General features: G+C 40.6%; 1 protein-coding gene across 2 annotated transcripts in view; it reads left to right on the top strand.

Annotated features, from left to right (window-relative positions):
* RFTN2 (raftlin family member 2) overlaps positions 1-25530 on the top strand; it is a 123906-nt gene that overhangs the window by 20111 nt on the left and 78265 nt on the right. Inside the window, exons 1-2 of one of the 2 annotated variants that reach the window (XM_006152979.2) lie at positions 9837-10273; positions 10358-10504. In XM_006152979.2, coding sequence (XP_006153041.1) covers positions 10366-10504 — 139 coding nt within the window. In that variant the 5' untranslated portion in view covers positions 9837-10273; positions 10358-10365. Of the gene's footprint in view, positions 1-9836; positions 10274-10357; positions 10505-25530 lie in introns of those variants that run through there. The other variant, XM_006152980.3, reaches the window with a different exon arrangement.

Genomic DNA, 25530 nt, shown 5'->3' with positions numbered 1-25530 from the left:
GTGTGTGCGTGCATGCCCAAGATCCCGAGAGGAGAATGGAGGAGAAGGGATTGCAGCGTGGCCATCCCTCCTGGGGGGTGATTTCTTGCTTTCTGTCTTTTTGTCTCTCTCTGTCTGGTGAGCACACGCTCCCTATAGCGAAAAAACCTCTCAAAAAAATAAATAAATTTTAAACATTTTTTTAAAAGGGAGATGCAGATTAAAACCACAATATGATACCACCTAACCCCTGTCAGAATAGCAAAGAATAAAAATATAAAAAGTGTTAAGTGTTAGCAGGGATGCGGTGAAAAGGGAACTCTCCTACACTGTTGGTGGGAATATAAACTGGTTCAGCCACTGTAAAGAACAATATGGTGGTTCCTCAAAGATCTACAAGTAGAACTACCATTTGATCCAGCAATCCCACTTCTGGGTGTCTACCCAAAGGACAGAAGGATGCGCAGTTGAAAAAGCACATGCACATCAATGTTTATCACAGCTTTATTTATGATCGCTAAGACATGGAACCAACCCAAATGCCCACAAACTGATGAATGGATTGAAAAAGTGTGGCACATATACTCTATGGAATACTACTCAGTCATAAAAAACAAGACCCTGGCATTTGATACAAAGTGGTCAGATATGGAGGATCTATTGTTGAGTGAAGTAAGCCAGGATATGAACTAGAGATATTTTATATATCTACTTAATATATACCGACTATCCACACTTTATGGTAGAGATAGAAATATTGGAGGGCATAAAAACAGTGAAAATAGTGATGATAAGACAGTGTGGAACAGGGCGGAAGAATAGAAGAGTATGGAGAAGGATAGCAAGAGAACAAATAGAGAGGCATGACATTAGTGGGATTCAGATATGGTTTATTACGTGTTGATGACGTATAGAGTATTCTCAACTGGACAGGTCTGAGAAGTATTTCATGTTGGATAAATTCTCTTTACAAGCAAAATGATAAATAGTAATTGAATGTTTAAAAAAATAATTGGGATAATAATAATAATCTGGAAAAAAGTGAAAACTATTGGATGATGGTGATGGGGATTTTAATGTCTTTGTATTGACTGATATGAATGGTATTCCTTCTAGAAAAAGAAATGGAATACACTGTAAAGTTACATGTGATCCAGTGTAATATAAACAATATTATGATAATAATTTTTAAAATCAGATATGTGTTCCTGGATATGTATATATCAGCTGTGCTTGCTATTGAAAGTATTTAGATTAATTAAGATCTTTAGTGAATCAATAAAATGTGAAAAAGGGAGGGGAGCATAGAAAGCAACTGAAGATACCAGAGACAGTGTATCTAATGGTGAGAAATGGCAGAGGTGAGAGATAGGGAATCGGGGCAGTGGGGAGTAGGAGGAAGCAAAATATATAAGAAACAAAAAATGGAAAATTATTTGTTGATGATAACATGTATGGTAATATTCTTTTTTTTTTTTTTTTGTAGAGGTTTTTACTATAGGGCGCATGTGCTTGCCAGAAAGACAGAAAGAGACAGAGAGACAGAAAGCGAGAAATCACCCCCCAGGGGGGATGACCACACCTCAGTCCCTTCTCCTCCATTCTCCTCTCAGGATCTTGGGCACACATGCACACACGCCCAGCGTGAATTTAAGCCACCGAGTCTGGAGCTCAAACCGTGGTCGACTACATGGGAGTTCAGCAACAAAGCCATTATGCTAACTGCTGGTCCTGTATGATAATATTCTTGATTGAGCCAATAAAGAGTGTATTCTGGATGGAAAAAAAATCTCATTTTTATATACTATAATGATGTACAGTGAATGAATGTAAATAAATAAATTTAAAATTATAAATAAAAGAATTGAAAAAAAAGTGGTGTTTTCAGTAAGTCATTAATTTCTTGGTAAGTTTATATTACCTAATTAACAGTATACTAAGTAGTTAAAACTCAATGTTTAGGAGCCAGCAGATGGCATAGTGTTTGCATCACTGGACTCCCACATGGCTGACCCTAGTTTGAATCCCAGACCTGGTGGCTTGCTTTCTTACTCTCTCTCTCTCTTTGGTGAAATTGAAGAAGAAGAAATATAATTAAATAAATAAACAAACAAACTCAACGTTTGTTGGCTAGCTTGTAAATTCTGGAGAAAAAAATGTGCCTTTGTTAACTTTGTGTCTGTGTAGTGCTTTACATATCCATGTAGTAGGCAACCCATAGATAGTTGAATTATTGTTGAATTAACTTATTTAGGCAACATCACACAAAATAGATTGGATCTAAAACTTAGTATTATACAAAAGCTTTTTTTCTATAGGAAATGGGTGGGATGATACATACTTATATCTTAGAAGCTTTAAGACTTTGGAGAATTCAGATACTCCAGACTTGCCTAGTGACTATCAGAATGCTATGCTAACAGTTATGGGGAACATTTTCTTAAGGTTCATTAATGTATTCAAGGCCTAAGTAAGTCTACACTAGAGTATAGACAAGAATTAATGATACGTCTTCATCATATCTAGTTACATATGAGCCTGTGCTTGGGGAAACACCAGCTATAATACAGAACTGAAAGCCAGCTGTCCCTGAAATCTACCACTGGCAGCAAACAAATAAAATTCAATATGGAGAAAGTGGCCAATATTAAAAGATGCTTTGTCCCTAGAAGCCAGCAAGTGGCATGGTGGTTAAGGTGTTGGACTCCTACGTGGCCAACCATGGTTTGACTCCCAGACCTGGAGGCTTGCTTCCCCTCTCCTCTCTCTCTCTCTCTCTCTCTCTCTCTCTCTCTCTCTCTCTGTGTGTGTGTGTGTGTGTGTGTGTGTGTGTGTCTGGTCAAATTAAATAATAATGATGATAATAAATAAAATAAAATAATTATTTTTTAAAAAGACATTATGTCCCCAAAATCTATTCTTGTTATTGTAAGAACTCAGTAGGGGCCAGTAGATTGCATACCAGTTACATTGCTGGATTCCCACATGGCTGACCACAGTTCAAGTCCGAGACCCAGTGGCTCAAAAATCATGCCAGGTGCATGTGCATGCATGCCTACCCAAGAGAATGGGGGATAAGAATTACAATTGGCCATCCACCCCCAGGGGGGAGTGATTTCTCACTCTCCATCTCACTGCATCTCTCTCTCCAGTGAGTGCATGCACTTTGAAGCAAAAACCTCTTTAAAAAAAAAAAAAAAAAAAAAAAACTCAATATTTGACAAGCCCGGGGAAACATTGGTACAAGACACTCTACGGAAACAAATGTGGTTGGGATAGATATAAGGGTAGAAGAGAACTGAGAATCATATCTTACCCTTTTGTAACAATTATAAGGATATTAGACTTAAACAAGGACTAAGAGAGTGATTTTTAAGGGCAGTGAAACTACTCTGAAAAATACATACAAATGAGTAATATATGCAAATATTTATAATGGATACATGCCATTATACATTTGTCAAAACTCATAGAATGTTGGCCCAGCTGCAGTGGCACACACACCTAAGGTGCTGTGCTCTACAGGCTGGGACCACCCAGGAAGTCCAGGCTCAATTCCCAGTCCAGCATAAAGGCTGGTGTTGTAGTGTGCACCTGCAGTCCCAGAGACTTCTGGAGACTGGGGCAAGAGGATCGCAAGAACCAGACTGGCCTGGATACCATAGCAAGATCCTGTCTAAAAACAAAGAGAGTTGGGAGTGGGGTTACATGCCTGTATGCCCAACTAGAAGGCTAAGGCAGAAGAATCACCACCTGGAAAGACACTGTATTTTAAAAGAAAAGACAGCCCCAGTGGCATATGCAATGCTGGAGGCCAATCCAAGGTTCTGGATTTGCACCCCAAATCTGTCCTGAAGACATTGAGCACCCACAAGTACACCCATAATCCTAGCTGGTTGTAAGGCTGGGAAAAGGATGGCGACAAGTCCCTGTTGAGAATACCTGTCTGTCGCTCTCTCTCTCTTTTTGTCTTACTATAGATCTTAGGTGATAATGATATGGCAATGAAGGCTCATCCATTGTAACAAATGCCCCACTCCAGTGAAGGATGTTGATTGTCAGAGAGGCTGTGCATATATGGAAATACGATACATAGGCATTCTCTTTACTTTCTGTTCAAGTTAGCTACAAACAAACTTCTCTTTAAAAATTAAGCTTATTGGGCCAGCAGGTAGCATGGTGATTAAGGTGCTAGACTCCCACATGGTTGAATGCAGTTCAAGTCCCAGACCTAGGAGGCTTGCTTTCTCACTTTCCCTTTCTTTCTGACCAAATTAAAAAATAATAATAACAAATAAAATTAAATAGATAAATAATATTTTTAATTAAGTTTATTAATTTTTACTCTGTTGATAATGTGTTTTAATGTACATTTCTTTTTTTTTGGGGGGGGGAGATTTTTGCTATAGGGCACATGCGCTCGCCAGACAGACAGAGAGAGACATTAGAGACAGAAAGCGAGAAATCATCCCCCAGGGGGGATGGTCACACCACAATCTCTTCTCCTCCATTCTCTTCTCGGGATCTTGGGCATGCATGCACACGCGCCCGGTGTGAGTTTTAAGCCACCAGGTCTGGGACGCGAACCACGGTCGACTACGTGGGAGTCCAGTGACATAGCCATTACACTAACTGCTGGTTCCCTTAATGTACATTTCAATCAGATAATTAAGTTTATTAATTTATTTTATTTTATTAATTTATTTGAAAACTAGGAAGATCATAAAATTGAATATTTTCTCCAAATGGAGAAATATATTATTGAAGAAATGCAAATTATTCTTAAGGAGAAAATTAAAAGGCAGAAACATTCTTTAATCAAATTGTTTCTATAGGGCTGGTTCTGTGCCTTGTGGCTAAGGCCACTGGATCTCACATCGCCAACTGCACAGTTCAAGTCCCAGACCTACCCACTTGGGAAACTACATAAGGTGCATGCATATGCATGCACAAAATCCCTAAAGGAGAGAGATGGAGAAGAAATTGCAGTGTGACCATTCCCATGGGGAGTGCTTTTTCCTCTCCCTTTCTGTCTCTGTCTCTCTCTGGCAAGTGCATGCACCCTCTAGGAAAAAGGGGGGGGGAGGTGTTTCTGTAAAGATTATGGAGGAGAGGAGCACCAGCCAATGGTGTAATGGTTACATCACTGGATTCCCATGTTGTCGACCATGGTTTGAGTCCTGGACCTGGCAGCTTAAAACTCATGCGGGGTACATGTGTGTGCATGCCCAAGATCCTGAGAGGAGAATGGAGGAAAAGGGATGGTGATGTGGCCATCCTCCTGGGGGGTGATTTCTCACTTCTGTCTCTCTGTCTCTCCAGTGAATGCACATTCCCTGTAGCAAAAAATCTCTCTAAATTTTGTTTTAATTTTTTTTAATTATTGGGGTACTAGTCTGTAGCCTGGCAGTTAAGGTGGCTAGATCCCACATGGCCCACCATGTGGTTCAAGTTCCAGACCCAGAGACTTGGAAAATCATGCTGGGCACTTGTATGCATGCCCAAAACCCTAAAAAGAGGAAGAGGTGGAAGAGAACAGACTGTAGTACAACTGCGCCACCTCATCAGGGGTGCATTCTCACTTTTCAACCTCTCTAACAGTATTTTTTTTTTTTTAACCAAGTAACTTTGACCTTATTTATTGACTGGTATTAAAAAAAAAAAAAAAAAAAAAAAAATTACCAAACAGTGGTACAGCAATCAAATATGAGGCTCTGCAAAGCTGACCCAAATGGGAAAATTCTGGGTTTGGTGGCAGGTACTTATATTCCCAGTCATTCTGGAAACTGAGACAGAAGGATGATGACACAGTAAGACACTATCTAAAACACCACACACACACATCAAATAAAACTTTATGTTGGAGTGGAAATTACCTGATTCCTCAATTGTGAACTTAAGAAATTATAGTTTCTTGGGACCAGCAGATTGCATAATGGCTATGTCACTGAACTCCCATGTAGTCAACTGCGGTTTGAGTCCCGGGTCCAGTAGTTTAAACTCACACCAGGCACATGTGCGTGTGTGCCCAAGATCCCAAGAGGAGAATGGAGGAGAAGGGACTGCAGCATGGCCATCCCCCCTGGGGGATGATTTCTCACTTTCTGTCTCTCTCTCTCTCTGTCTTTCTGGCAAGCAAACGTGCCCTATAGCAAAACCTCTCTTAAAAAAAGAAAAAAGATGAAGAAATTATGGTTTCTTTTATTAAGGGTAGAATAAGTTCTTTAAGGACCTCTTGATGTACCACACTCATTCATTCAGTTACCAGCTTTCAACATTAGCCTTCTAATTGATCTCCCTCTATTCTTGCTCCAGTTACCATGGTCCTCAAAGCAGCCACAGTGACCAATATAAAATGCAAATTGATGTTACTTGTCTGCTTCAAATTCATTTGATTATTCCATTTCATCATTTGACTTTCCTTTGTTGCTTATAAAATAAAGTTGAAATTCTTTTTGTATGGCACACAAAACCTTTACAGCTTAGAACGGACCTTCCTCAGTGCTTACATTCCAGTAATTCTCAACTCTTTCATGTTCCTCAGACATGCCATGCTGTTTGATGATTTCTGACTTTGTTTTGCTTTTCCCTCCTCCTGACGCATGCTCCCACTTTTATTTACCTGTTTTATACATATTAATCTTTGAAGACAGCTCCAATATCATCATCTGAGGCCCTTTCTTGGGTTTCTACAACATCTTATCCACACTTCTATCAGCAGCTTCCAAATCATATTGAAATTATCTGTAAGTCTGTATTCCTCATTAATCCCAAGTCTCTTTAGGGCAGAAGCTGTATGTAGTCATCTTATGTACCCAGCATCTAGTTCAGTGCCTGTTATATAGTAGGCCCTTAGTAAATAGAATGATTAAGAAATAACTGGGGCCACATGGTGGCGCAGTGGTAAAACACAAAGCTCTGAGAGGCAATCCACATAAGAAGATTCCTAATTCAGATCCAGAGACCTCCCTTAGTATGCCAGGTACACACTTGCCCATGATCCAGGGCTGACAGAAACTAGAGTGGATTGTGACATTAAGACTGTTGGGGGTGTTATGTGTATCTCTCTGTCAATGTCTCTCTGTCTCTCTTCTCTGTTTCTCTCATTCATAGAGGAAACAAACAAACAAATAATCTTCCTGGTACTGCAGTAGATACTAGTGATCCATTTCTGAAGAGAATTCTCCAGCACTGCTGGTGGGAATGTAAATTAGTACAGTCATTATGGAAAATAGTATGGCAGTTCCTCAAAAACCTAAAAATAGAACTACGGTGTAACCCAATATTCCCACTTCTCGGTACATAGGACAGAAAATCACCCAGTGGGAGAGACATTTGCACAACCATGTATGCAGCATTATTGCTAGGATCTGAAATTGACCTAGGTGCCAATAACAAATGAATGAGTTAAGCAAATATGGCACAAAGACACTATGCAATACAACTCAGCTCTAAAAAACAACAAAATCTTGATGTTTGACACAAAGTGGATGAACTATTAGGTCATCGAGAAAGTCATAGCGTATTTATTTATGTATTGTATGCAAAAACATGTCATGACCAATAGTTGATATAATGCTAAGTGAAATTAGCCAGGCTATGAATGTCAAATGCTGTATATCCCCACTTAACATATACCAACTGTTCACACTCTGTGGTGAAAACTACAGTACTCAATAACATAGAAATAGATGCCAGCAGCTCCACAAGAAGAGGGAGAGTTTGAGAGAAATGAGTAACAAACCCAAGAATGCATGTAAACAAGTAGAATAGATTATGGAGATTTATACCACAGCTGACAGTTCAGTATATACATCGGTTTAAAAAGAAAGAAAGAAAGAAAGAAAGAAAGAAAGAAAGAAAGAAAGAAAGAAAGAAAGAAGGAAAGAAAGAAAGAAACTAGTAGAAGTATTATGGAATGTGCACAACATTCGTAATGTTCAATGTTTAAGACAATGGATAAGTCTATAGTTTTGATTTGATTATTACATACTATATATATGCTTTGAAAAACCATACTGTGTGGGACTAGCTGTTCGCATAATAGCTATGTCACTGAACTCCCATGTAGTTGACCGTAGTTCGAGTCCCAGACCCGGTGGCTTAAACTCACGCTGGGTGCATGTGCATGTGTGCCCAAGATCCCAAGAGGAAATGGAAGAGAAGGGATTGCAGCATGGCCATCCCCCCTGGGGGTGATTTCTTGCTTCCTGTCTCTCTGTCTCTCTCTGTCTGTCTGGCAAGCGCACATGCCCTATAGCAAAAACCTCTCCAAAAAAAAAAAAAAAACCATACTGTGAAAAAAAAATGTACAATGTACATACCTGACAAAAATGCACAATGATTATTTGCAAATCATAGGTCATAATTTCAAAATAAAAATAAATATATTCCATTGCTCCCTTACAGGAACTCACAGCCTATCATACAAAAGAGGACATGAAAAATAATCGGCAACAAAACACTGCAAATAATCAAATGAGTCACAGTGGGTCAGAGTCTGCTGTCTTAGCCAAATTTACCCAGAAATTACCGCCAACCACACTCATCCTTGAGCAGGAAAACTATGAAGTTTTCCTCTGTTAAAAATACTTCTGAGATAGGCCAGCAGTGGCATGGTGTTTAAGGCAGCTGGATCTCACATGGTCAACTGTGCAGTGCAAGTTCCAGAGCCAGCAGCTCAAAAAACACACTGGGCATGTGCATGTGCGCCCAAAATCCCAAGAGGAGAATGGAGGAGAAGAGATTGTGGCATGGCCATCCCCCTCCAGGGTGCTTGACAAATTAAAAGAAAACAAAACAAAACAAAAAAACTTCTGAGAAAACATTTAAAGACAAAGTAGGCAGAAGGAAGAGACAAATGGTGATAGTGATCTACAAACTAAATAGTCCATCTCCCTTTTGAGAGTTTCCCTATGTACTCTTCAATGTGATTGAAAAACCTTTTCGGGCTTTTGTTTTCTAGAATTTCAGATGTGATCAGGGTTATATTTTGTAAATAATAGGAGTGGTTGCAGAATCACTTCCTTCCTATTACTACTCCCAATCCTGTTTTATATTGTACACACATTAACAAATGCACTTTGTGCTATTAGCCAGGAATCAAGTCCTGATAGGAGAGATAGGAGAGATGGGAGATAAGATTCTCTTTCAGCCTTCATAACAAGCCCATGAAGTAAGTACTATAATTAACTCCATTTTACAGGAGAGGAAATTGAAACTTAAGGAGGTCAAGTAACTCACCAAAGATCACATCTTTAGTGGCCCTTAGAAGCAGCATTTGAACCCAGGCAGTCTAATTCCAGGCTCCCCATTTTGATTAATATACCACACTTTCTGACTCATTGCAACTGATCCATTAAAAACTGTTCTTAACTCAGGTAAATGGAAATTTATAAGAGCAAATGCATCAGGTTGTCAGTATTTTGTTTGTTTTTAATTAAGGATATTTTGAGATCTGTAGAAGTATTGAATTAGTTACTATCATAAGCCTTTATATAGCAGTGATTTAAACTACCTGAAGATGTTAGAGAAATTAATTAACCACATTAACAGTCTCTCCTTGAAATGTAATCTTTTATGAAAATATTTTAATATAAAATTTTTATACTTGGCTGTTTTAGTCAGCATATGATTTTTTTACAGCAAAAAGACACTATATGTAAAGAACTCTTTTAAAACGTTACCTTAAGGCTAAAGTAGTATTTTTTTTCCACTTTACTTTTCTCCTTTGGACTCCACAGTTTCCTCATAAAGTTGACTTCCTTTCTGGAAATTATTTTTGTTTCCAACCATGTTGAGAATCCATTTTTTTTTTTTTTTCATTCCTCCTCTCTCTCTCCTTTTGCTTTCTTGGTAGTAGCAGGGAGGAAGGAGGGTGGGCGCAGGACAGAGGAAAGAGAAAACAGAACAAGAATTTTATGCCCCTGTGTCTGAATATAACCTCAACTTTCAGATAATAACATCTGAGTTGCACTTTTGCCTTTTTATTTCCGTTTTGGACACCTTTTTTAACATCCAGCCAGCAGGGACAGACAAAGCACTGTGGTGCCCTGAGCGACAGAACTCTGGTAGGGGGCTGGCTGTAAATTGACGTGGCATGGAAATTCTCCGCTAAGTTGTAGCAGCTTGCGTATTTCTCTAAGACCAAGCCTCGCCTCCGGAGCTGTAGCTTAACCATGGGTGCAGTGACTTTACAGAAAAATGGATAGGAACAAGTCTCCAGCTCCTTTCTTTGGACTCAAATATTTTCTTTTTGGGTGCCTACATTTTAGCTGAAAACAAAATCAAAGCAGTAAGTCTGTAACTTTCTTTTTGCAGCTTAAACAACAGAATTTGCCAGTCTCCCTCCCCTTTCCTGCAATTTAATTCCTTGCAGATTTTGCCATGGGGTGCGGACTTAGAAAGCTAGAAGACCCTGATGATAGCAGCCCTGGAAAAATATTTTCTACTCTGAAGAGACCGCAAGTGGAAACAAAGACAGAATTTGCTTATGAATATATATTGCTGGATTTTACTTTACAAGGTACTTTTTCTTCTAGCTTATTTGTTGAATGTTTCAAAGATAAGAGAATATTAATTTTTGAGTGTTGACTTACGAATTTTTAAATCGTTCTTCATAATCAGATTGTATAATCAATCTAAAAGTAACCTTTGTTTCTTAATTATATTTTGAAAGGGTTTTGTAGTGTCCTGTTTACTTCATGTTTTTGTAACGTGACTCATATGTACTTTATAAAATTAGGAAAACTGCTTAGAAATACTTCTTCCATTTTTAAATTAAATGCATATTTGTAGAAGGATTCATGAAAAATGACAAGTTTGTGTTTTGAAAAAGGGCTGAAAAGCACAAGGAGGTAACATGTAGGAAAATTGTTTGTATCACATTGAGGAAGATTGTTTGCTAAGACAGTTCTGAGGCTCCCAGCTGTGTTAAATTTTGTGATTGTGCTTATTAATATTTTTGACCAAGCTAAACTTAAAGTTTTAAAATATAGTTTAAAAGAAAAAGAAAGAAAGAAAGAAAAGGAGTAGTCTTCTGGAAGACACTTCCTTTGCTCAGTGCCCTGTCCCTAACAGAGAAACTCTCTGTTCCAGAAAGTTGGAAACACAAATAAACAAGCCCAGATGGCAGCTCTGTGGAAGGAACCAAGGCAGCTTAACTTCACAAATACTTTGCCTCGTTTCTTCTGAAAACTTCAGAGGACTGTACAGCTGCATGGACAAAATAGCTTTTTAGAAACTCTGTATCTTTAATTATGGGATAGTAAAAGTGAAATGTAGAGTGCCTGGCTTACTATTAAATGTTCAGATATTAGTATTTCAAGTTCTTTGGCAAAATCTTATTTTTTATCCTCAGAAGCCACACGTATTATTAGTTCATGGAACTTTATACTTACTAACTAAATTATCATGATGGATATTCTCTTAACTTTTTTCAACTTAAAACTTCTCCTTTTTTTTTTTTCGGTTTGCTCTGGAAACAGTGCATCTTTGTGCAAGAGCGGCCCATTTTTCTTTGTCAAAAATTGAGCTGGCCAGCAAACAAACTCCCTTCCGAGAACTTACCCAAAAAAACTGAAAATACATTTTTACTATGTTCACTTTTTCATTTTACCTAAGACTATGACCAAAAGGAAAAGAGTTAGTATTCCTAATTTTCTTTTTAATTATGAAAATTTGAGATAAATTAAGATAATAGTGATAATCAGAGAAATAACCAAAAAATTTCAAGAATTTTCTTCTGTACATCTTCAAAAATCATCATTTGAGAAAGTGAAACATGGTACAATGTTTACTTCATTAATTTTTCTTGTGAATTATCTTTTAGGACTAGTTTCTATAAATCTATAGGCCACAGACATACTCTCCTTCACTGCGAAACCTTGTCTATGCGTAAAATTTAGGACAGAGACATTTTTATCTGCACTTTAAGATTTGCTACTCAATCTGCCATAGAATCATAGGGTTAAAGTAACTTAAAAAGTGGGAACCAGCAGTTAGCGTAATGGCTATGTCGCTGGACTCCCACGTAGTTGACCGCAGTTTGCGTCCCAGACCCGCTGGCTTAAAACTCACGCCGGGCACGTGTGCGTGCGTGCCCAAGATCCCGAGAGGAGAATGGAGGAGAAGGGATTGTGGCGTGACCATCCCTCCTGGGGGGTGATTTCTTGCTTTCTGTCTCTGTTTGTCTCTGTCTGTCTGGCGAGCGCAACGTGCCCTATAGTGAAAAACCTCTCAAAAAAAAAAAAAAAAAAGTTATCCTGATTCATTTCCTTCTAACAATGTTAACGTCTCAAATTGGTATAAATGCAGTCGTCCTAAAATTAGTAAGGTCTATAGCTTGATTCAGACATCATTTTGGGACCCAGTCACAGTGGCACAAGTGGGAGGGCAACACTGTGTGGTGGCTGGGGCTTCAAGGGAGGTCCAGGCTCAGTTCTAGGCCCAACTTCAACAGGCCAGGCACACTTCAACTTGCATGTGCCTGCAGTCCTTGCAAAGAAACTGGGGCCGCAACATGGAGAGACCCTGTCACAAAAATCTCTCTTAAAAAAGTTTTAAATTTATTTATTTATATACTACTTATCTGTTGTGATTTTGGGGGCTGCCTATACAGGACTTGAACAACGGTCAGCCATATAAAATCTAGCGCCTCAACCACCACACCATCTTCCCTCCTGAAATCTCTCTCTCTCTCCTTTTATTTTTTTAGAGAGAGATTTTTGCTATAGGGTCTATGCACTCACCAGAGAGAGGGAAAGCAAGAAATCATCTCCCAGGGGGGTGGCCATGCCGCAATCCCTTCTCTACTCTCCCGAGATCTTGGGCACACATGCATATATACCCAGCATGATTTTGAAGCCACCAGGTCCAGGACTCAAACCACAGCTGGCCATGTGGGAATCCAGTGATATAACCACTATACTATCTGCTGGTCCCAAAATATCTCTCTCTTAAAAAAGATAAAAATAGGGAACCAGCAGTTAGCGTAATGGCTATGTCGCTGGACTCCCACGTAGTTGACTGCGGTTCGTGTCCTGGACCCGGTGGCTTAAAACTCACGCCGGGCGTGTGTGCGTGCGTGCCCAAGATCCCGAGAGGAGAATGGAGGAGAAGGGATTGCGGCGTGACCATCCCCCCTGGGGGGTGATTTCTCGCTTTCTGTCTCTATGTCTCTCTCTGTCTGTCTGGCGAGCGCACGCGCCCTACAGTGAAAATCTCTCCAAAAAAAAAAAAAAAGATAAAAATAAAAAAGTCGAGCCAGGTCATGGCATGGTGGTTGGAACAGCTGGATCCCAAATGACCAATTGGGTGATTCAAGTCCCAGACCCGGTGGCTTGAGAAACATACCAGGCACATGTGTGAGTGCCCAAATACCAAAAGGAGGGAGAAATGGAGGAGAAGGGATTGGAGAAGAATGGAGGAGGAACACCACCCATGAGGAGCTGCTTTCTTGCCCCTCTCCACCATCTCTCTCCAGCTAGTACATGCAACCTCTTAACAAATTTTTTTGTGTCATTTTAGTTTTGCTGTTATCAGAAGCCCCTCTCTCTGTAAAATGAATAGTTTCTACCATCCACTCTAGGTGTTTGGAAGAGGTAAACCCACATGACCCACTGCACAGTTGGCATCCTGGATTCAGCTTAAAAGTCATGCCTGTGTGTGTGTGTGTGTGTGTGTGTGTGTGTGTGTGTGTGTCTGGTCAAATTAAAATAAATGAATGAATAAAATTAAATAAATAATTTTTTTTAAAAAGTCATGCTAGATTGGGGACCAGCAGTTAGCGTAATGGCTATGTCACTGGACTTCCATGTAGTTGACCACAGTTCGCGTCCCAGACCCAGTGGCTTAAAACTCACCCCGGGCACATGTGCGTGCATGCCCAAGATCCCAACAGGAGAACGGAGGAGAAGGGATTGCGGCGTGGCCATTCCCCCTGGGGGATGATATCTCGCTTTCTGTCTCTAATGTCTCTCTCTGTCTGTCTGGTGAGCGCATGCGCCCTATAGCAAAAACCTCTAAAAAAAGTCATACAAGATTGAGACCAGCAGATGGCATAGTAGTTACATCACCAGACTCCCAGGTAGCCAGCTGCAGTTCAAGTCCCAAATCCAGTGGCTTGAAGATCACACCAGCATATATGGTGATTGAATGTTTAAAAACTAATGAGAATAAATAATAATAATAATCTCAAAAAAATTATGTAAAGCTATTTGATGATGATGATGTGGATAGCAGTGTCTTTGTCTTGATTGATATGCATGATGATCATGCTGGAAAGGGAAACGTAATACACTATAAAGATAAATGTGATTAAATGTAATATAAAAAAATTATGATAATAAATAAAATTAAATTTAAAAAGAAAGAAAGAAAGAAAATCACACCAGCCACATGTACATGCATGCTCAAGACCTCGGAAGGAGAAAGGAATAGAAGGGATTGCAGCATGGCCATCCCTACTAGTGAGTGATTTATCACTTTCCCTCTCACTGTGTCTGTCTCCCTCTGGTGAGCACACACTTCCTAAGGCAGAAACCTCTTAAAAGAAAAAAAAAATCATGCTGGGTTGGGGCCAGCAGATAGTGTAGCAGTTGCAAAGCTGGACTCCCACATGGCTGAATGCAGGTTGAGTCCTAAACATGGCAGTTTAAAAATCACGCCAGGGGAACCAGCAGTGAGCGTAATGGCTATGTCGCTGGACTCCCACATAGTCAACCGTGGTTCAAGTCCCCGACCCAGCGGCTTACACTCACACCAGGCGCGTGTGCGTGTGTGCCCAAGATCCCGAGAGGAGAATGGGACTCACACCGCAGAGTCGGCCATATGGAAATCCACCGCCTCAACCACCACACCACCAACTGGTCCTAGCCCATAAAATAAGTTAAAATAATAAAAATAATAATAATAACATTACATGAGTTTGCACGATGATATATTTACTTTAAGAGAATAAAATGTTATTTTTATCTCAAAGCTGAGTGTTTCAAAATTATCTCCTTTAATATTAATAAATTCACTTGTTACCTTTTCCTCTCTGCCTTCATCTTCAAAGTTCTACCTAGAACAAAACTTGCACCTCCAAGCCTCTCTCCTCTCTTCTCGCCCTCTCTCCTTCCCTTTCTGACATGTTCCTTTTTCTTTTTGGTCTTTTTTGTCACTATTTACATCTCCACAGGAGAAATAATAGAAACCATTGTGCATATAAGGCTCTTGAGTCATAGTTACCAGATCCTGAATCTAGACTCTTTCACTCACTGTGGCAAGTCTGTAAATTTTACTGTGTCTCAATTTCCTCATTTGTAAAATGGGGGTTCTAATGCTTCTTATATCATAGAGCTGTTTTAATGATCAGATAAAATAAACACAAGATTATCTATGTGGAAACATATATGGCACTTACTAAGCCCTTGATATAAATCACCTGGTATTACCCCTCTCAAGAGAACATTCTCTGCAGCTAGGGGCAGACTGGGTCTCTTTCCTCCTTTAAACCCAACTTCTGCAGGAATTCCCCCCCCCACCCCATAGAGTGGGTGTGTTCTCCAGAGAGACAGAGAGGGACAGAGAGGGAAAATGAGAAATCACCCCCTGGGATGATGGCCATGCCGCAGTCCCTTCTCCATTCTCTTCTTGGGATTTTGGTCATGCACACACATGTGCCCAGCATGTTTTCCAAGCCACTGGATCCAGAACTTGAAGCTCCAAGTCAGCCATGTGGGATCCAGTGACTTAACCACTACACCACCTGCTGACCCTGCAGGATACTTTTGGACCAAATTGTTGAGGTCATTAAAGTAATTCCTGCACTACCCCTCTGGTACATGATAATTAATTATATGTTCACTTCAAAGTTCATACACAATTTTCACATCCTACTCATAAAATTATTCATTTGTGCAGCCATAATTCAACACGCATTCTGAGTAAATCCTGTATACACACTACACTTAGGTATTTTAGGGACTACAGAAGAAATTAAAAATAAAACCCCTTCTTTCAAGAAACTGAAAAATCTCAACTGTGTAGACTGAAATTTTTTGGAGCTTTATACCAAGGCTTCCAACTGCATTAATGAGGCTTTAGTACAATTTTTGTGATATGTTTTCTAAATTATTGTATAGTAAAGATCTCCTTCACCATATTATGATAAGGTAACAGTTCATTAACAGCTTTTGACTCCTGCTTATCGGTGAAAATTTGAAGTTGTCTACAGATTTCTTTTTTCAGTTGTTTTAGGGCATGTGTGCTCACGAGAGAGAGTGAGAAATCACCCCACAGGGGAAATGACCATGATACAATTCCTTCTCCATTCTCATTTTGGGATTTTAAGCACACGTGCATACACACCCAGCATATTTTTTAAGCCACTGGGTCCACGACACAAACTGTGCAGTCAGCCATGTGGCAGTTAAGTCATCCACATTAATCTCCACATCACCTGCTGGCCCTGTCTAGATATTTCTTACAGTATATCCATACATGTGTGTTTATGAGAATACATGAAGTGTGCATAGATGAGTGTCATTATCACATTCTTAATGAAAATTTAAATTAATTTTGCAAGTGATTCAGAAAATAATCTGAATCATAATAATCTTAAGGATTTTAAAGTGTTTATATTCATTAAAACTATTGCTTTAGAAGTAAAAAGTCTCTACAATACTAAAAACTTCACAAAAAGATGGACGTACCATCTTTGTTTTAATTTTTACTAGTCTTACATCAAGTAAAATTTTGTTATCCTCCAGCTCACTTTAGTATTTTAGAACAAGAAGCTCTTGGGACCAGCAGATGGCATAATGGCTACGTCGCTGGACTCCCATGCAGTCGGCCACAGTTTGAGTTCCGGACACAGTGGCTTAAACTCATGTTTAAGGGCATGTGTGTGTGTGTGTGTGCCCAAGATCCCAAGAGGAGAATGGAGGAGAAGGGATTGCGGTGTGGCCATTCCCCTGGGGGGTGATTTCTCACTTTCTGTCTCTTTGTCTCTCTCTGTCTTTCCGGTGAGTGTACACACCCTATAGCAAAAGCCTCTTCAAAAAATAAATAAATAAATAAGGACAAGAAGCTCTTTTTGTCTTTTACCATCACTACTAACTATATATATATATATATATATACACACACACACACACACACACACACACACACACATATATGCTATGGATATGTTCTGTAAGAGATTCTGGTTAGTTTGGGAAATACAAAGAGGAATGAAACAGTTTCTGCCCTCCAGTATGTTATATTCTGTTAATACTTGGCCAAAATGAACAAGATCATGAACTTCTTAAAGTTAGGAACTGTATCTTATCCATCTTTGGGCATGTCTAGCACAGTGCCACCTGACCCATGGTCTTCACATTTTTACTGAAGAGATGAACTAATAAACAAATGAAAAATTGCAATACAGAGTCCATCAGGGGGCATGGTGGTTAAGGCACTGAACTCCCACATGGCAGACCACAGTTCAAGCCCCCAACCTGGTGGCTTGCATTCTCCCTTTTCTTTCTCTCTTGCACATGTACATGTGCCCTATAACAAATTTAAATAATAATAATAGCAAAAATTAAATACATAACTTTTTTTAAAAATTACACTACAGGGTACACATGAAGGAAATGTTGTGCTACCAGAAGAGTCAAAAAAATGAGAAATTAATTTTTAAAAGGATCATTGGAACCTCAGTTAGGACTTAAACAGACCGTTATAGAAAAAAGTGGGCTCAGATAAGCAGAGAAAGATTAAGAAGTTGAGGTATGCTTATGGGCTAATGGATGGAATGGTAAGCTATAAGAGGTTTTGTAGGTGAGAAGCAGAAAATAAGTCTATAAATAAATGGAGTCTAGAAGGTTCTGACTTGGCTAAAGAGTTAATACTCAATTCTGTGGAGAATAGTTAGCTGAGAAGGCTTTTTTGAGCAAGTGGTGGTAGGAGCAAAGAATTGTTTTAGGAAAAACACATGGGAAGAGGAGGGGAAGAGAGAGAGATTTATCTTGACAAGGTCACACTATTGATATCTGCCTGCCCTAGCTGCTGAGTTCGCCAGGATTACAGGTTCATGCCACACACCCAGCCTATTCTGATTGGTCAAGGAATCAAACCCAGGCTTCCCATACTGCCCCAGCCTCACACAGCTGCACCCTACCACTTGCCCCACTGCTGCTGGTTCTGTTTTGGGAAGGTTAGTTTGAGATCACCGTGGGGAGAGAGATGGAGGCAGGGAGAAAAGATAGAAAAGGCAAAGACTGCTCCAAGTAGTCAAGGCTAAGGAGGAGAAGCACCTCCTTGAGGGGCGGCAATAAAGGTGGAATGAAAGGAGTAGACAAAACAGTGGTTATGAAAGAGGAGAGTACTTAGCCTGTGACTAGCTTAATCTGAAAAGACAGCAAGAATGAGGAATCCAGGATGACTTCCCATTGCTGCACCTGAGTGACCGTGGAACTACTGATGCCAGTGAAAGAAGGAAGGGCATCTCAAAAGCAATCAAGATGTGGTCACAGCAACTGCACTGGAGGCATGTTGCATCCAAGGTGGCCCTGGAGCATCCTGATAGAGGTCATTAGAGATGCACAGCTGAAGGCAGTGGTTTTGAAGGGGTTGAAATAGACAAAGCCTTTAAGAGAGGGAATATGGCAGAGCACAAGTGTCTTAGGCTGAGTTGTTGGGCGTGGCCATAATGAGGACAATGCAACAAAATGACAGAGAATGAAATCAATCAGACTATGTAGCACCAGAGAACACAAGGGAAGGGAAGGTCTCAAAAAGCAAGCCGTGGGGGGAACCAGCAGTTGGCGTAATGGCTATGTCGCTGGACTCCCACGTAGTCGACTGTGGATCGCGTCCTGGACCCGGTGGCTTAGAACTCACACCGGGCGCGTGTGCATGTGTGCCCAAGATCCCGAGAGGAGAATGGAAGAGAAGGGATTGTGGTGTGACCATCCCCCCTGGGGGGTGATTTCTCGCTTTCTGTCTCTATGTCTCTGTCTGTCTGGTGAGTGCACGCGCCCTATAGCGAAAACCTCTCCAAAAAAAAAAAAAAAAGCAAGCTGTGGGGACCAGCAGATGGCATAATGTTTACATTGCTGGACTCTCACATAGCTGACCACGGTTAGAGTCTCAGACAGGGCGGCTTGAAACTCACGTGGGGCGCGTGCACATGCATGCCCAAAACCCCAAGAGGAGAGTGGAGAAGGGACTATGATGTGCCCATCCCCCCGGAGGTTGATGTCTCACTTTCTCTCTCACTGTGTCTCCAGTGAACACACATGCCCTATGACAAAACTGTCTCTTCAGAAAAATAATCAAGAGATGAATAAAGAATTACAAATGAAGGTTTAAAAGAAAAAAAGGAAGGAACCTAGCTGTGGTGGCATGAGCTACTAAGATATTGTGCTCCACGGGCTGGGTCCAGATGGCAACCCTAGGTTCAATTCCTGGTCCAACCTAAAAGCCAAGCCATGTGGTATGTGCCTGTAATCCCAGCAACTTGGGTGGCTAAGGCGGGAGGACCACAAGCTTGAGGCTGAGCTGAATAACATAGATCTTGTATGAAAGAGCCAAGTGTGGTGGTGCCTGCCTGTGGTCACAGCAACTCTGAAGGCTGAGGCAAAAGGATTGCAGTGAGCAAAAATGTGTCTATAAAAAGAAAGACGGGGCCTGGCAGATGGTGTGGTGGTTAAGGTGCTGGATTCCCACATGGCCAACTATCATTTGAGTCCCAGACCTAGTGGCTTGCCTTCTTACTCTCCTTCTCTGCCTCTCTCTCTGGTCAAATTGAATAATAATAAAAAATAAATTTAATTTAATTTAATTTTTTTAGAAATAATTTTAAAGAAAAAAAAAAAGATGAGCCAACCAATGATGTGGTGGTTACTATGGCCAGATCCCACATGGTCAACTTTGCAGTTCAGTCCTGGACTGCTGAAAACCTTGCTGGGGTGCATATGCACGCATGCCCAAAATCTCAAGAAGAAAATAAAGGAGAAGGGGTTTTAGCATGGCCATTTCTCCTCAGGGATGATTTGTCACTTTCTCTCTCTCCTATCTCTCTCTCTGGCAAGTGCACACACCCTATAGCAAAAAAAAAAAAAAAAAAAGAAAGAAAAAAAAGATAGATAGGTGATTGGTAGATTAGATAGATAGATAGTTAGACTGGCCAGTGGCACGGTGGTTAAGGCAGCTGGATCCTACGTGGCTGACAACACAGTTTGAATCCCAGACTCAGTGTCTTGGAGAAACGTGCCAGGCATCAGTGAATGTGTGCTCCAAATCCCAAAAGTAGAATGGAAGAGAAGAAGTTGTAGCATATGGCCCTCCCACCTAGAGGGTCCTTTCTCATTTTCTCTCTCTCTCTCACTCTTGCTCTCTCAAGTAAGTGCACAAGTTAACAAAATAAAGTAAATAAAAAGAAAAGTCAGCCCCAGTAGTGCAGTAGTAACACAACACTCCATGGTGCTAAGGTCACATAGGAAGATCCTAGGTTCACATCCTGGGGTGTCCACCTGCTTAGTGGCTGAAGGAACCATATCCCACATGGCTGACCACGGTTCAAATCCCAGATCTGGCAGCTTGAAAAACACACCAGGTGTGTGTGTGCTTGCCTGAAATCCCAACAGGATGGAAGAATGGAGAAGGGATTGTGATGTGACCATGCCCCATTAGGGGGTGGTTTTTACCTCTCATTCTCCTTTTATCTCTCTCTGCCTTTCTGTCTCTGGCAAGTACATGTGCTCTTTGGGAATAAAAAAAAAATGCAGTTGTATTATTTCAATTAAACGTATTAATGAGTGACTGCAAAGATGACAGCTTTCATTGAAAACATAACAGATAACACAATTCAGATGTTAAGTAGTAATTTATAAATTATAATAAATAATATATAATTAATTAATGATTTGTTACATAGAATAAACCAGATGCCCCTTTTAATATGCATGCATTAAGTTACTTAACAATTTATAGTAGTCTGAAGTCTTTGAGCCAACTCATGTCTGAATTTTCACAAATTCTGCCTATGATCCAAATCAATGAAGTTTTACTTTCCTGTAAGCACCTCAAGTGTCCTGGAGTTCAGTCACAGACTCACACTTAAAGCAATTCGGGCGAGTGACCTAATCACTCTCTTCCTGAGTTTCTTCATTAAGAACAGTGATGATGCCTACCTCCTAGGGTTTTTGTAAGGACTGGAGAAGAACTGGCACATAAAGCACTTTGCATGGTGCCTGGCACAAAACCTGTGCACTTGTTACAATGTTACTTCTTATTATTTCCTATACTTGCTAGAAATGATGTGGCGATAACAGTTTATTTCCTTTTGAAAATGTGGTGAAATTACTTGCTGGTGTTTGCACATTGTATTTTTATCTGAGGAAGCAATGTTCCAAAAATACATACCAATTTTAAGAGGTAAACTGGTGAAAAGAACTTATGTTCCTAGGCTATTTTCATAGGCTTATATCATCAGAGCAAAAGTCTCAGAATGATCGCGTTCTTAGCTTGATAATAGAATGCAACTTTTCTCTATTTTAAAAAGTTGACCTTTGTCTCTAAAGCTCTAAAGCAAAGGAGTAGAAAAAACTTCTATCGCTATTTCATTTTAAAAACTATCAGGATAAATAAAAGAATATTGGGCTGGTTACCTGGCCTAGTCCTTCAGGCAGCCAGATTCTGCATGGCCAACCACACAGTTCAAGTCCTGGACCCACCAGCTTCAAAAACACATGGGGCTCATGTGCATGAGTGCCCAAAATCCCAGAGGAAGGAATAGAGAACAGATTGCAGCATGACCATTCCCTATGGAAGATGTTTTTTCCTTTCTTTCTCTAAAACTGTCTGTCTCTCTGGCCAACACATGCATCATGAAGCAAAAAAAAAAAAAAGTTGATTAACCTTCAGCATGTTTAATTTTAGTAATAAAATTGCACTTGTATGGTTTTTAAAGTAATCGCAAAGTGCTTTCTTAGTCGTTTCCTCACAGTAGCCTTATAAGTATAATGGAGCTTATACAAATCACAGAGCATCAATTTAACAGTAACGGACCACGCCCATTAAAGTCGTAAACAACACTATTTGTTCCTTCTCCCAGTGAACTGAGAAAGAACTGCTGGTGGTGGGGAGCTGAGAAGAGCTAGTTTTGCAGCTGCTGCCAACTGCCTGTGCTGTTCAAATTCCAGCCAAAACAACCCCGCCTCCCCCTTAATTTCCTGTGTTTAAGAGGTAATAGAGCCTCTGATATTACTGCCCCAGTGTGAAGACATCAAATCAAAGACTTGGCCTCAAATTCTAAGCCTCTCATGGAGACCTAATTATTCATCTGGTGAATACTGATGAAAATCCCTCACTCTATATGCAAAGCTCTCCCCTCCCTCACATCTGAATCAAGTCAGAATACCTAACGAGTTCCTAATGGCATCCCAGTCGCATTTCAAAACAGTTTGAAACATTAAGAATGGGGGAGGGGTGGCACAGTAGAAACCCACCCCGTGGGAGGCGAATATGCCAGGTTCATGAGTATCTGTGAGCTGGACCTGGCTGAACTGCCAGGCTGTGGTATGAGAACACTGTTGGGGTGCCTATCTCTCTGGAATAATAAACTTAAAGGGAAAAAAAGAATCATGGGAATTACATGGGAGGAAGTTTTCAACAAAATTCCCACGTTTGTTCCTCTTCTTGTTCCTGGGCTGGCCTTTCTTGAATGGGAGATGGCATGTTTATAGCAAGCCCATTGTCTCTTTTTACAGCAATGTCCCAATAAGGAGGACCACTTGTTAATAGCACGAACTCAGCCCCTATTACCATCGTCCTCCTGCCCTTACTAATAAGGAACAGTAGAACCACTTTTTTGTGTCCCTGGAGGCTGAACACTGTCTAAGGTAGTCTAGGTGACCTGACCTAGACCTGGGCAGCTCTGGTCTGCAAAATCCCTGGGGTGACCCAGAGTGCAAAGTACAAACCAACGAGACGTAGGCTGTATTCAGCCTTCAGACAGGTCTCACTTAGGATGTATAGTGTTAAAATATTTGAATTAACTACCGCTTTTAAAAATTGGGAAATATTGCATGAAAATCTGGATTTGAGGAATTTTCTTAAAAACCAGAAAATCCGGGATCAGCAGATGGTATAATAGTTACATCGCTGGACTCCCATGTTGTCAACTACAGTTTCAGTCCTGAACCCAGTGGTTTAAAACTCACACATGCCCAAGATCCCAAGAGGAGAATAGAGGAGAAAGGATTTGTGGTGTGGCCACCAGCCCCCACGCTCCTGGGAGAGTGATTTCTCACTTTCTATCTCTCTGTCTCTCTCTGTGTCTCCGGTGAGCACACACGCCCTATAGCAAAAATCTCTCAAAAAAAAATAAAAAAAGAGAAGATCCAGTGAGATGGGCCCTAAATCCCACAGGACAGTGCTGGACTAGAACTGCTCCACTCTTTGGATGAGGTTTTGTGTGTTCTCTGTGGGGGACAGCCTCCTCCAGCATAGCTCTCTTCTCTGTTTTATCCTGTTTAATGTCTCTGCTTTATGCCTGATACATATGGGCATTTCAGTCAACTCAGTGTGAGTTAGAGACCCCTGTTCTGGAGTGCGAGCTAAAGACTCCTTACTGATTGAAGGTGAGCAAAGGACCTGAGATCCAGAGCATAATTTAGGGATCTCTGATGTCGACTATGACTTGGGGACCTCTAATCTAGAGTTCTGTAGCCTGGAAGCCAGACCATGTGTTTGAAATAAACCAAAATACCTACAGTGATCTTCCAAGAGATTGTTTTTTCATTTGCTATAGGACATGTGCATTCATCATAAAGAGACAGAAAAACGGGGTGGGAGTGAGAAAACATCCCCCAGGGGGAATGACCACTCCACAATCCCTTATCCTCCATTCTCCCCTCGGGATTTGGGGCATGTAAGCACATGTACCCAGCGTGTTTTTCAAGCCACTGGACTGAACTCAAACTTGAACCACACAGCCATGTGGAATCCAGCTGCCTTAACCACCACATCATCTGGCTGGCCTCCTCCCTGGAGATTTTGTAAACCAACAATTGCTTCTCTCTAAGGATAACTTTATTTCAAACATATCTCCTCAGACCTGGACCAGCAACTACTTTTATTTATATTTTTGTTTATTTACTTAGCTAGGGCCGCACTGTGTCACAGTCCTTCTTCCTCAACCTCCGAAGTAGCTGGAATTACATGTGCATACCACCATGCTCAGCTTTTAGGGTGGGCCAGGAATCAAACCTGGCCTCAGCCTCCATCTACCAGCGCATGCCACCATGACTACGTCATCACTGATGTCCATTTGAGTGTTTACCTAGTGCCAGACCCTGGGCTCATGTTTTACAATTATTCTGTGAAGTTAATACTCTTAGTTACCCCCCCACCCCCATTTCAGAGATGTGTTCCAGATCACATATGTAATACTAGGTTGTCGAGAAAGTCATGACGCATTTTTCTGGTTTTCTATGCAAAAATGCATCATGACTTTCCAACGACCCAATAAATGGTACACTGGGAATTTGAACCCAAGTGATTTGCCTCCAGAGCCACTGCTCTTAAGGAGCATGGCCTTTCCTTGCACAGGGGTGGGCCTTATTTGACAAAGCAACCAACAGCTGTATAGGACTACCTGCCAAGTACTTTCTAGGAACAAATATCAATTTATTTCATCCTCCTAGCAACCATATACAGTAGATTCCATTGTTCTCATTTTACAGATGACAAAAGTAGTGAAGTACTTACCAGGCTACTAAGTGGCAGAACTGGGACTTATTGTAGAGCTGGGCATTGGTCCTAGTCTATGCCCTAAACTGGTACTCCATGAGCACCCTGGAGCTCAAGAATTAATATATTATGTCCAATTTTTCATTCAGTTGGTCCTTTAATAGTTTTTTTAAGTACTTACCCTAATAACTGTCATCTCTGTGCTGGGTACTAAGTATTTATCAAAAGACAATAGACTCGAGGCCAATAGGTGATGTAGCTTAAGGCACTGGACTTACATATGGCCAACTGTGGTTCGAGTCCTAGACCTGGCAACTTGCTTCCTCACTTTCTCTCTTTCTCTTTCTGACTGTCTCTGGTGAATGCATGCCCTGTAGCAAATTGTTTAAAATAATAATAAAAATAATAAATACAAATAAATAAATAATTTTTTTCTTTAAAAACAAACAAAAAAAGAGGCAGAATTCCAGATAGGAGAATATGCACATTTAATATGGTTTCATAATTAATGTAAAGCAATGGACCCCAAAACTTTTCATGACTTTCATATAAGCTTATGTTAAAATATGTTTATTAGGGGGCCAGCGAATGGCATAGTGGTTACGTCACTATATTCCCACATGGCTGACCATGGTTCAAGTCCCAGACCTGGTGGATTGAAAAACACATAGGCAAGTATGCGTGTACTCCCAAAATCCTAGGAGGAGAATGGAGAAGGGATTGCATGTGGCCATCCTCCCTGGGGGATTTCTCACTTTCCCTTTCATTATCACTGTCTCTCTCCAGCGAGCTCACACACCCTGTGGAAAAAAAACTCAAAAA

The sequence above is a fragment of the Tupaia chinensis genome, unplaced genomic scaffold (genome assembly GCF_000334495.1).
Source record: "Tupaia chinensis unplaced genomic scaffold, TupChi_1.0 Scaffold000361_1, whole genome shotgun sequence".
Lineage (NCBI taxonomy): Eukaryota > Metazoa > Chordata > Mammalia > Scandentia > Tupaiidae > Tupaia > Tupaia belangeri.
Note: the sequence above shows the minus strand (reverse complement) of the source record. Positions and strands in the feature narration are given on the sequence as shown.